Source organism: Hyaena hyaena, unplaced genomic scaffold (genome assembly GCF_003009895.1).
Source record: "Hyaena hyaena isolate Hyena2069 unplaced genomic scaffold, ASM300989v1 scaffold_807, whole genome shotgun sequence".
NCBI lineage: Eukaryota > Metazoa > Chordata > Mammalia > Carnivora > Hyaenidae > Hyaena > Hyaena hyaena.
In genome coordinates this window covers 60,182-73,271 of record NW_024081441.1, presented here as the reverse complement: position 1 = coordinate 73,271, position 13,090 = coordinate 60,182, and the positions used below count along the sequence as shown (strand labels likewise).

Genomic DNA, 13,090 nt, shown 5'->3' with positions numbered 1-13,090 from the left:
ACCTAGTGCATACTAGAACCAAAATTTTAAAAAATTGCTTTTCCCAATTGTGTGTGTGTGTGGTTTCATTTTTTTTTACCACCAAAAAACATGAAAAATAAAGCTCCATACTAAAAATAAAACAAATTTGAAAATCTTTTTTTAGAATGAATGTTCTCTCCCTTTTTCTAAAATACATATTTTTATCTGTTAGGATAGACAATTTTGCATGCCATAAATCCTTAGTGTTTGCCACTCATTTAAAATGTGTTGTTGATTCTCGAAGTAAAAAACCTGTTAAATGGCCATTAAAACAATATTATCAATCAATTTCCTATTCAGAGTATCTTAACACGTAAAGCAAAAGCAGTTCACAAACCGCTTAAAAATGTTTAACCCATGGTATTTAGACCCAGAGTAAAACTTTAAATTGGTACAAAGGTTAAGGATTTGTTTCAATCTTTTCAGTTCACTGCTCTTTTTTTTCTGTGCATACATATTTCACATAAGCTCTGTAGTCATAACTATAACAAGTGACACATGATGGACCCCAAATTGCTGCCCTGTGAAATATGCACAGAAAAAAAGGACAAATGAAGATATCAGGGTCTGTTTTATTTTGCGCTGAACTGTAAAATGCCACCCTTGTCGGACAGAAGATCACTGATTCTGAGCAGAGCTTGCTGACTGCTAACTTGTGGGTAGTGTTTCACTTTCAGCAACTGTTAATATCCAGGCTTATCCAGGCATAATGACCTCACTAGTTGTGACACATTGTTGAATTTTCTGGTTCTTTTAACTTATTTAGACCTTTCTCCCCCACTTTCTATTCATTGGAAGACTGGAATGATCCTGAGCCGGGCGATAACGCAGGGCTGCCTGGCTATTGGTCACCCAATCAGAGTCAAGACTGCCGAGGGAACATCACTAGAAGGATATAAATTAATTCTACGGAAAAGGTAATGCTTATGAGCTATTTAGCTCAAAATAATGAATATTAATTTCAAGATTTCTGAGCAGTCAAATCATGATGGCTCCCAGCTTACATGTAATAGTCCTTAGGTGTTTAAATTTGTGTTCATAATACCAATATTAATTTCCTATCTAAAATAAGCCTGAAAATGTATGCTACTTAGTTTGGTAGCATTTCTTAGGTATTTTTAAAAGTGAAATGTTGGCGTTCAACATGTACCCATGTTGTAGACAAGCTGCTGCTCTACTCTATAGTTATTGGAACTCATTCTTTATATCCATTTTGGTTGTTAATTTAAATATTTAATGTTCTGTATGTATTCTTAACCTTTTCTAAATCTTCTGAATTTAAGATATTGAACTGTGAAAGAAAATTGAGGAGACAAAAAATTGCTGATTTTTAGGGCAGCAAGTCTCCTTTTTATTTGTTTTTGCTGACTTGGGAAAATCAAATTAAAAATGAAAATGGATTTATAAAAAATTAGGAATGAGAAGAAAGTTGATTTATCACCAACAGTCTTGAAATATTATTTCCTAGAAACCTTTTTTTTTCTTGCTCATTTGCCTTTCGATTTCACCTAGCATTGACAAAACAAGTCCTACTGTACTTTAGAACTTAGGAAACTATTATCCAACTACTTTTGGGTGAGTAAAATGTGCTTTGGGCTGAAACCAGAACTAGGATACTTAGGCACCAAAGACAACAGCCCAACAACAAATATAGAAGGGATATTTTCTTTAACAGACAAAGCAGATTGTCCAACAGTTATTAGAATATCACATAACGAGGGGCGCGTGGGTGGCTCAGTCGGTTTAGCATCCGACTTCAGCTCAGGTCATGATCTCGGGTTAGTGGGTTCCAGCCCCGCACTGGGCTCTGTGCTGACTGCCAGCTCAGAGCCTGGAGCCTGTTTCAGATTCTGTATCTCTCTCTCTCAGAAATAAATAAAACATTAAAAAAAAAAAAAGAATATCACATAACCATTAAGAATGTGGTCTACCGAATCAGATTCCCTGGTGTAAATCTTAGCTATACCTCTTACTCTAACAGTAACAAATTCTGAATCAGACACTATTCTAATTCCTTTATATTTTATTGTCATATTTAATCCTAATAACAACCTGATAAGGTAGCTATCATTATTATTACTACAGATGAGGAAAATGAAGTACAGAGAAGTTAATCACTTACTCAAGGTCATGCCTACTAATTGGTTGAAGAATGAAAACTCAAGCAGTCAAACACTATAACCCACTCTTATCCACAAGGCAACACTGCATATAGATCAAAATCCATTCAAGAAATTGCTAATGAGGGCCATGTGCAGTAGTAAATACCTCAGTGGAGGAATAGGTAATATTAATTATAATAGAAACCTAGGCAGAAAGGAGATGGAGAAAGCATGCTGGCATCATAGCATCATAGCAAACTATTTGTGCTAGCAGGGTGCTAAACATATGGTTCCTAAGGAGTGGCACACAAACCTAAAGCAATTCCCAATTTGATGTGGTGTTGTATATGGAGTGGATAACTGGGATAGAATCAGTACTGTAAACTGGAGACAAACCAAGAATCACCTTCCAGTGATAATGGCAAGTCCAAAGCCACTGAACATGGAACCAGAAAAGCTTCAGCTGACATTGTCCACGGTTATAATAAAGAGAAAGTCAATCAACTGTAACTGACCCAGAAATGACATAAAATATAGAATTAATGCACAGGACCTTAAAACAATTGTTATAATTGTATTCCATATATTCAAGACATTAAAGGAAAAATGGAACATGTTAAATAGAGACGTGGAAGGTATAAAAAGTCTCAAATCAAATTTCTAGAGATAAAAATTGCAAGGTATGAAATGAAAAATATACTATGACTAGTGGAAGATTAGACATTGTTGAAGAATATATTAATGATCTTGAACAGATAGCAATAGAAACTATTCACGATAAAAGCCAGGGAGAAAAAAAATTTTATATGTAATTTATTGTCAAGTTATCTAACATACAGTGTATACAGTATGCTCTTGGCTTCAGGAGTAGATTCCTGTGCTACATCAATTACATACAATACCCAGTGCTCATCCCAACAAGTACCCTTCTCTATGCCCATCACTCATTTTTACATTTTTGAGGAACATCTACATTGTTTTCCAGAGTGGATGTACCAGTTTGCATTCCCACCAACAGTGCAACAGGGTTCCCTTTTGTACACATCCTCACCAACATCTGTTGTTTCCTGAGTTATTAATGTTAGCTACTATGACCAGTGTAAGGTGGTATCTCAATGTGGTTTTGATTTCTGTTTCCCTGATGATGAGCAATGTAGAGCATCTTTTCATGTGTCTGTTGTCCATCTGGGTGTCTTCTTTGGAAAAATGTCTATTCTTCTGCCCTTTTCTTCACTGGATTATTTGCTTTTTTAGGTATTGATTTTGATAAGTTCTTTATAGATTTTGGATACTAACCCTTTATCTGATACATCATTTGCAAATATCTTCTCCCATTCTGTTGGTTGCCTTTTAGTTTGTTGATTATTTCCTTTGCAGTGCAGAAGCTTTTTAATCTTGATGAGGTCTTAATAGTTCATTTTTGCTTTTATTTCCCTTGCCTTTGGAGATGTGTCAAGTAAGAAGTTGCTGTGGCTGAGGTCAAAGAGTTTGTTGCCTGTTTTTTTCAGAGAATAGTCCGTCGGTCAGATATGAGAAAATTTATAATGCCTATTTTGTGAGTAATTAGAGTCTCAGAGGGGAAGAAGTAGAGAACAAAAAAATATTAGAAGAAATGATATCTGAAAGATTTCTAAATTTTTTGAAAAAATCTGAGAGATTCAAAAACTTCCAAGCACAAAGAAACATGAGGAAAAAAACCCAAGTTGTCCACTCTGATCTATTCAGCATTGCACTGAAACTTTTAGACAGTGTAACAAGAAAAGAAATAAAAGACATCTAGATATGAACTGAAGAAGCTAAACTATCTTTATTTTTCAGATAACATGATTCCTATGTAGAAAATCCTATGAAATGTGCAAAAAGTTTCTAGAACTAATAAATGAGTTTAGCAAGTTTGAGGACTTGAAATCAATATACTTATATTGGTTGCATTCTTACATACAGGCAATAAGCAACTTTGGAAACTGAGATTTAGAAACACCATTTAAAATAACATCAAGGGGCGCCTGGGTGGCTTAGTCGGTTAAGCATCCGACTTTTGCTTAGGTCATGATCTCGCGGTTCGTGGGTTCGAGCCCCGCGTCGGGCTCTGTGCTGACTGCCAGCTCGGAGCCTGGAGCCTGTTTCAGTCTGTGACTCCCTCTCTCTCTGACCCTCCCCTGCTCATGCTGTCTCTCTCTCTCTCCTAGAAATAAATAAAAAATATTAAAAAAATAAAATAAAATAAAATAACATCAAAAGTATGACATATTTAAGGATAAATCAGACATAATATGTATATGACATCTGCACTGAAAGCTAAAAAACATTGCTAAATGAAATTAAAGAACTAAATAGATGCAAAAATATGCTACGTTCATAGATTAGAAGACTCAATATCATCATGATGTCCATTCTCCTCCATATATTAATTTTATTTATTTTTAATGTTTATTTATTTTTGAGAGAGAGAATGGATGCGTGGGATGGGGAGGAGCAGAGAAAGGGGAAGAAAGAGCAGAAAAGGGGGGGAGGAGAAATGGGATAGAGTACAGAGAGAGGGAGGGTAGAAAAGGGGCATAGAGAGGGGGCAGGGAGGGGGAAGAGGCAGAGAGAGAGGAGGAGGGGCAGAAAGAGAAGGGAACAGAGCTGAAGGGGGCACTGAGCTGACAGCAGAGAGCCCTATGTGGTGCTTGAACCTACAAACTGAGAGATATAGCTTGAGCTGAAGTCAGACATGTAAACAACTGAGGCACACAGGAGCCCTTCTCCATAGATTTAAATGTAATCTCAATTCAAACCCTGACAGGTTGTTTTAATAGAAATTATCAAGCTGATTTAAAACTTCACACAGAAATGCAAAGGATCTAAAATGAGCAAAATAATTTTGTTAAAGAAGAAAATTGGAAGAACTATTTAATCTGGCCACAGGCTGATTATAAAACTATAGTTATTAAAAGAGTGTGCTGTTGGCACTGAAGTAAACAATTACATGAATAGAATAGAATAGAATATCCCTAAATAGATCCACACATATCTGGTCAATTAATTTTTGTTGAAAGTGGGAAATTCATTGGAGAAAGAATGTTTTTGACAAATGGTGATGGAACAATTAAATATCCATATGCAAAAAAATAAAAATAAAAAATTACTTTGATCCATGCCTGTCATACTGTATACATATAGTAATTAATTCAACATGGATTATAGACCTAAATATAAAACCTTAAAACTGTGAAAATAGAAGAAAATATTCTTGATCTTGTATTAGTCAAAACTTTCTTAAACATGATCCAAAAAGATATAAATTGATAAATTGGACTCTATTAAAATTAAGAATTTCTGCTCTTTGAAAGAAAATACTTGCAAAATAATGTATGTTTGAAAAATACACAACTCAAGAAAACATGGGCAGATAAATGATTTGGACAAATATTTTAACAAGTAAGAGATACAGTTGGCATATTAAAAGGTGTTAATAATTATTTGAATGGAAAATAAATTTACAATGAAGCACTTTAAATATATAGTAGAATGTCTAATGTTTAGAAGACTGACCATAACAAGTGTTGGGAAGATGTGAAGCAGCTACAAGACTCATACCTAGTTGGCAGAAATGTAAAATGGTTATCATTTTGGAAGAGTTGCTACTTTCCTAAAATATATACATATATACATGATCATATGCAGATATATACATGTTTCAAGTAAAATATATATCTACCTTATTGCCAAGCCATCTCACTCCAGAAATTCAATCAAGAGAAATGAAAGTTGATATCCTTACAAAGAACTTGTACATGAATGTTGATAGCAGCTTTATTTCTAAAGCCAAAAGTGAAAACTGGAAACAACCCAAGTGTACATCCATAAGTAAATAGATAAATAAATTGTGGTGTATCTATATGATAAAATATTACTCAGCGATAAAAAGGAACCAATTCTTGAATTTGTCAGTGAATCTCAAAGTAATTACATTGAGGGAAAATCATAAAGGGAGAGTATAAATTTTAGAAAATGGCAACTAATCTAGAAAGTAAAATAGTGCTTGCCTAAAGATAGGAAGATGGGGAGGGATAGGAGAATGAGATTAAAACAGGGCACAAGGAAACTTTGCAGGTGTTTTTTTTTGGGGGGGGTAGAGATAGACATGGGTATGTTCATTATTTTGATTGTTGTGATGTTTTAACAGGCATGTACATGTTTCAAAACTTGTCAAATTTTACACTTCAAATATGTGCCTGTTAGTTGCACAATATTTTACAATATTGTATGTTGATTATTTCTCAAAAAAACCCCTGTTTTTTAGAACTACAAAAGGACAAACTAGGAGAACAGACAAAAAAATTAAATGGGGGGTGAAAAATGACTAAGTGCTTACTTCAGAGGAAAATGGTGAGGGAAGACCACTCTCGGTGAAAGAATTTATCAGTGGTCTAACTCAAAATGGCAGGTATTTGGAAAGGTTATATATAGCTTGAAGAACATGCTCTTCATGCCCAGAGGTCTCCCTGGGCTTATTGGATTCTGAAATTAGGGCTGATCTGGCCTTACCCCGCTGAGGTTTACTTCCTACTCTGGCCAGAATGGTCACAGATTTGGGTAGAATTGAAGCCACAAACTTGATATCCTCGTTGCCTGTGGGGAAGAGAGCTTGAATGAGAAAAGAGATAATGATTTTAAAAACCTATAGTAAGTTTAACTTGAAAAATATCTCTGGGGTGCCTTGGTGGCTCAGTCAGTTGAGTGTCCAACTTCAGCACAGGTCATGATCCCACGGTTTGTGAGTTCGAGCTCTGGGACAGGCTCTGTGCTAACAGCTCAGAACCTACAGCCTGATTTGGATTTTGTGTTTCCCTCTCTCTCTGTCCCTTCCCTGTTCATTCTCTCTCTCTCTCTCAAAAATAAACATTAAAAAATTTTTAAAAATCTCCATTTACAAGAAAAGGTTTGGTTTAATTCAGTAAGGAAGGACAGAAAAGACAGGGAGAGGAGGAGAATGGTAGGAAAGGCAGTGGGAGTGAGAAGAAGGGAGGGTCCCTATGCAAATGAAGATTATTTCCCTTTACATTAATGCAATTTGATTTTTATCTGAGAAGCAAAATCTATTACAAAATGGAAGCAAATAGTAGAAAATTTGGAAAACTAGAAGTTCTCACTGTGAAGCTGCATTTTTTTTTTTTTTTTAGAAAGCAGCAGGGACCAAGATTTTTAGCATTCACCTCACCTCTGATACTTTCAAGTATTTTTATCTTTTCCAGAGTATCTGAAGTGACTGTGTGGCTCATGTTTTTTAAAACACAACCATATTTTATTTTAAATAATGTAAATATCCTCATACAACTTCTAGAGACAATCTTTTTCCTTTTCTCCTAAGTAGTATAATATGATCTTAATAAAAGCTATGAATCAAGACATAGTCTTTTAAATAAAAAATAATAGAACTAGCACTTAAAGTAGCAACCTGACAGCTCATAGAAAATACTGTAAACATATCATGCCTCATTAGTTCAGTTATGTCTCATTTGGTGTCACTCATCTTATTCTTATTCAATATAGCAAGTGCTTGCACATATTGTATTTAATATTTTTTCTGTGATGTGCATCTGACCATGAGTGGTTGAAAGGCAGACCAATGATGTCATTGCCAAGTGATCTGAAAATCATAGAAAATTGTAAAAATCATAAACCTTAAAGTCAAAGATGCTTCCTTCTAAAAGATATTTTGGACATCTTATGAACCAGTTGCATCAAAGTCCTTTGATAAGACCACCATTTAATCTTTATTTTGCTTCATTTTTAAAGAATGTGGATATGGAGGATCTGGCTTTTAGTGTCAAATTCACATACTAATTAAAGCAACACACACACGTGCACACACACACACGCACACACTCATACCTCCACACACAGAGGTTAGCTTATGGAGAAAACAAACAGGGACCCATAGATACTGTTTGGCTGCACATTATTATCATTTTTTAGATTAGTTGTGAGCCTATAGAAATAAGGAGGTTTTATACAAAATCTTACATATTTCTGTGTTTTCTTGAAAATATCAGAAGAATGGGCAGTACTGGACTTTCATCATCTCATGACACCAGTCATGCAGGGACAGATTCAGATGGAACATAAACCTTCCAGTTTGCTACATTCTCCACTGTTCCCAGTAATAGCTCTCACACTAGCTCTAGCCTGCTTTATTCATTTCTATTACATGACTGATAATCTTTCCGGTCTTCCTTATTTCAATGTTAATCTTTCAGTTATGGTGTTTTGGATCTACTTTTTTTCTCCCCGCTTAGGTCTTACTGGAAATGGAGTGATAACTGGCCAATATTAATCTAGACTAGGTTAAACAAACACTACTCTAAGGACACCATTAACTACAACCAGCAAGTGTAGCTATGTAGTGCTAGGTGCAGAGATGAAAAGACAGGTAAACAGGCAGCATATGACCAGGTCATTAGAGAGGCTGAAGATCATCTCTTTGGTCAAGTCTTGAAGTTTAGGAGGCTAAGAGTTAGAATAAAGCAGAATGACAAACCGCAGAATATAGAAAGGACCATTTACTATGCATTGGACATGTAAGTAATATTCAAACATATAGATAACACTATTAGAAATGTCAAAATCAAATAAAAAATTGTCTATGTGTAACTTCACAGCTGGATGAATGGATGAAATTTCTTATCTCTATTTCTACTGTGTTAGGAATCATGGAGGGGAAATCCCTTTGTTCTCTATGGATCCTACTTTTGGTCTGGGTAGGATTGGAAGACACCAGAGATGTTTGAAGCTGTCTGGGAAAATAGATTTGTAATTGTGAAGCATAATGATAGTCCTTCTTACAGTCAACTGGGAAATAATGAATTTTAGCCTAGGAAATTTCCCCTAACTGAACTGTCAGTTATGGGCTGCCTTCTTGCCTCTACCCTCTGATAAATGGCATATTTCAAAGAAAAAAGTTTGTGTGTGTGTGTGTGTGTGTGTGTGTGTACACATGTTTTATAGATTCCCAATAGAAGTAGTATAATGCATGTGCATACTCAATGAGTTACAATGAGTAAGCTTCCCAGGGCAGATAGTTATTTCCTCACTTGTGGAAGGAGAGAGAGTATGTGACTAGTCTTGGAAGTTGTATGCTTTCAGAGGAGGAAAGACTCTAAAGAGCATCTATTCCAAAGCATGCTTTACCAGTAGAAGTAGTAACAGTGGTGATGGTGGTGGTTGTGATAATAACAATAATATAATTATCTTATGAGAAATTCCAAGCCCAGCAGCACCTGGATGGCTCAGTTGGTTGAGCATCTGACTCTTGATTTTGGCTCAGGTCAGGATCCCAGGGTTGTGGGATTGAATCCCACTTCAGGCCCTGCAGTGAACATGAAGCCTGCCTAGAATTCTCTCTCTCTCCCTCTGTCCCTCTCTCCAGCTCGTGCTCTATAAAATAAAATAAAATAAAATACTCCAAATCTACTAGAACTATTCTAGAAAGGTCATGTATCTAATCTGGTTAATGTCAGATCCAGGACTGGAACTTAAGTCTCTCAACCTTAGCCTAGAACATGTCATGATATTTATGACTTTGATTCTTGGATGGAATAATGCTTCCTCATTTTCCTCTCTTTTTGTCATTATTGATATTATCATTGCTAGTTTTAAATTTTGTTTTTGTTTCTCTATAAAAAATCTTTTTAGGGGCACCTGGGTTGCTTAATTGGTTAAGCATCTGACGTCAATGCAGGTCATCATCTCACAGTTCATGAGTTCCAGCCCTATGGCCAGGCTTTGCGCTGACAGCTCAGAGCTTGGAGCCTTCTTCAGAGTCTGTGTCTCCTCTCTCTCTCTGCCTCTCCCCTGCTTGTGCCTGCTTGTGCTCTTTCTTTCTTTCTTAAAAATAAATAAACATTTAAAAATATAAAAAATAAATAAATATATTTTTAGCTTGTTCACCAAGAAGAGAAAATTTTCTTTTCTAATTCAGTCCCATATGAGTATATCATTGCATATTGGATGAACAGATGCACTTTTGTTTGTAGAAATTTTATTTTTTATATGTTTCTTTATTTTGAGAGAGTGTGAGCAGGGAAGGGGCAGGGAGAGAGGAAGAGAAAAAATTCCAACCAGGCCCCACACTATAAGCATAGAGCCTGATATGGGCTTGATGCCACTAACCATGAGATTGTGACCTGAGCCTAAATCAGGAGTCAGATACTTAAGTGGCTGAGCCATCCAGGTTCCCCTGTAGGAATTTTAGTTTTTAAAGAAGTTATTGTATATTAGAATGATATCTTCTCATCTTGCCTGCTGTAGGCACCACATGAGAGGTTTGTTTTTTATAACTTTGGTAACAAAATCTAAACGTGACATTTATAGATATATGTAGAGAAAGACTCCTGATAGACAAACTACTAGTAAGCTCACAAGGCTCATATATGATATAAAACTACATGTTGTTTGCAAAATTTCCAAGGTAATTCTTGAGCAGAATTTTAGCTGTGATAAAATTTGACAAATGCTAGGAAATTTGTATTTCTTTCATAATTGTGTATTTTCTTAACCAAGTTATAATTTATATCTTTAGCTACTCACTAAGAAGATCACCTAAACTGCCATATATTAAATTTAAAGCATTTTTCATAATGGCCTTATTATTATTTTTAGGGTTATGACATTTTGACATTTTATTCACATATCTATTTAAAGATATCTTTATTCTCCTATCATGACTGTCTCAGCTCCAAGGACACGTGGTGTCTGCCCTCATACTGTTGACAATCTGGTGAACATCTCTCCAGTTATATTATTATTTGGGAAAAAGATGCAACAAATGCAGAATATCAAAGCTGAAATTGATGTAGTTTATGTTTGTACAATCACATTCATCCTCAAGTCAACACTATAATTCAAAGACAAAATTTTGAATTTTACAGGTTTTGACAGTTAGCATCAGCATATTAATTACCAATTACAAAGTCTTACACTTTGAAAAATTATCATTTTCCATTTTATTTATCTTGAAGAAATATGCTCACAAAGATTTATGCAACAGGAGGAATTGCCTGTAAGCAATAAAGTGGCTCTGAGTTATAGCTATTCCACATTAAAATGATCTACATTTTATCAAAACCCAGCACATTTCCATCAAAACAGTACAGCAGTCACTTATTATTATTACTGTGATTATTTTAAAGTTTATTTATTTTGAAAGAGAGAGAGAGAGAGTGTGCAAACAGGGAAGGGCAGAGAATCCCAAGCAAGCCCCAACTAGAGGCTAAATTTCACTAACTGTGAAATGGTGACTTAAGCTGAAATGAAGATTTTTCACTTAACCGACTGAGTCACTCACGAGCCCCATCTATTATATTTAAAAGGACTATAGTTGTAAGTTCGACATTGACAGCCTTAAAGACCAGCAATAATGTTGTTTGTATTGTTTCTTTATTTAGTGGTTGAAATATGAGGTTTTTCAGCACCTCAGGACAATTTGTATAGCATGAAACTATTTAGTGAATATATAAACACAGTTGTGTAAAAAACTATGTTCATAACAAAGTGGATTTTTTTTCAAGTGTATTTATTTTTGAGAGAGAGGTCAGGGGCAGCAAGAGGGAGAGAGAGAATCCCAGGCAGGTTCTCACTGTCAGCCCAGATCTGACATGGGGCTTGAATTCACAAATGGTGAGATCATGACCTGAGCCAAAATCAAGAGTCACATACTTAACTGACTGGGCCACCCAGGCGCCCCTCATATCAGAATGTTTTAGGTCACTAAGATTGTCCATCAAATTCTAATCAATGAGCCTAAACTATTAATTACATTTTTAATCTTCAAGTAACACAAAGTAATTTGTGTTGTAGTTTTCCAATCTAACTGAGAAGATGTTGAACTGAAAGTTGCATGCTCTGGGTTCTAGTACCTATTTGATATTACCTAGATCTGTGATTTTTGACCAGCTCACTTCATTTCTCTGTATCCCACTTTATTCATCAAATTCTTCATCAAAAACTTCAAATTCTTAGTTTTTGTGTTGTTGTCTTGGATAATAAATATTATTATAATCATAAATTTTAGTTCAGGACCCTAGGTCAATTTTTTTTTAATTTTAATGAGAGAATGTGAGCAGGAGAGAGGGGACAGATAATCTTAAGCAGGCTCTGCACTTAGCAGGGAGCCCAATAAGGGGCTTCATCTCATAACCCTGGCATCATGACCTGACTCAAAATCAAAAGAGTCAGACACTGAAATGACTGAACCACCCAGGCACTTCCCCCCAAAATTTATTTTTAAAGTTCTCTTTTCCTTTGTTAATTACAAAATAAAAAGATCTCCAGCAAGACTAACTCCCCTATTACCTCCCTCATCCCTACACTATGCTGAAGTTGAACAGCAATTACATTTGCTGAAAACTTGAGAATGAGATTCTTGGCTTAGGAATCAGTTAGACCTTATAGGAATCCCAGAAGACGAAGAGAGAAGGAAAGGTGCTGAAGGAGTCTGGAACAAATTATAGCAGAGAACTTCCCCGACCTGGGGAAGGAAGTAAATGTGGAATTACAAGAGGCTCAGAGGACTCCCCTCAGACATAACTTGAATCGATCTTCTGCACGACATATCATAGTCAAAATGGCAAAATATAAGGACAAAGAGAGAATTTTGAAAGCAGATAGGGAGAAAAGGGCCCTCACATACAAAGGGAAACCTATCAGAGTGGTGACAGACCTATCTACTGAAACTTGGCAGGCCAGAGAGGAATGGCAGGAGATCTTCCAAGTGATGAACAGTAAAAATATGCAGGCAAGAATCCTCTATCCAGCAAGCCTGTCATTCAAAATAGAAGGAGAGATAAAAACCTTTCCAAATAAACAGAAATTGAAAGAATTTGTCACTACTAAGCCAGCCCTACAAGAAATCCTGAGGGGGATGCTCTGAAGGAAAGGTTGCAAGGAACAAAGATACCAGAGACACCACCACAAACATGAAC

The 13,090-nt window shown here is 35.7% G+C and overlaps 1 protein-coding gene across 1 annotated transcript in view; it reads left to right on the top strand.

Moving 5' to 3' along the window:
* LOC120221761 (doublecortin domain-containing protein 1-like) overlaps window positions 1-13,090 on the top strand; it is a 73,906-nt gene that overhangs the window by 43,284 nt on the left and 17,532 nt on the right. The window contains exon 9 of the mRNA XM_039219321.1: window positions 820-938. Within this exon, the coding sequence (XP_039075252.1) occupies window positions 820-938 (119 nt within the window). The remainder of the gene's footprint in view (window positions 1-819; window positions 939-13,090) is intronic.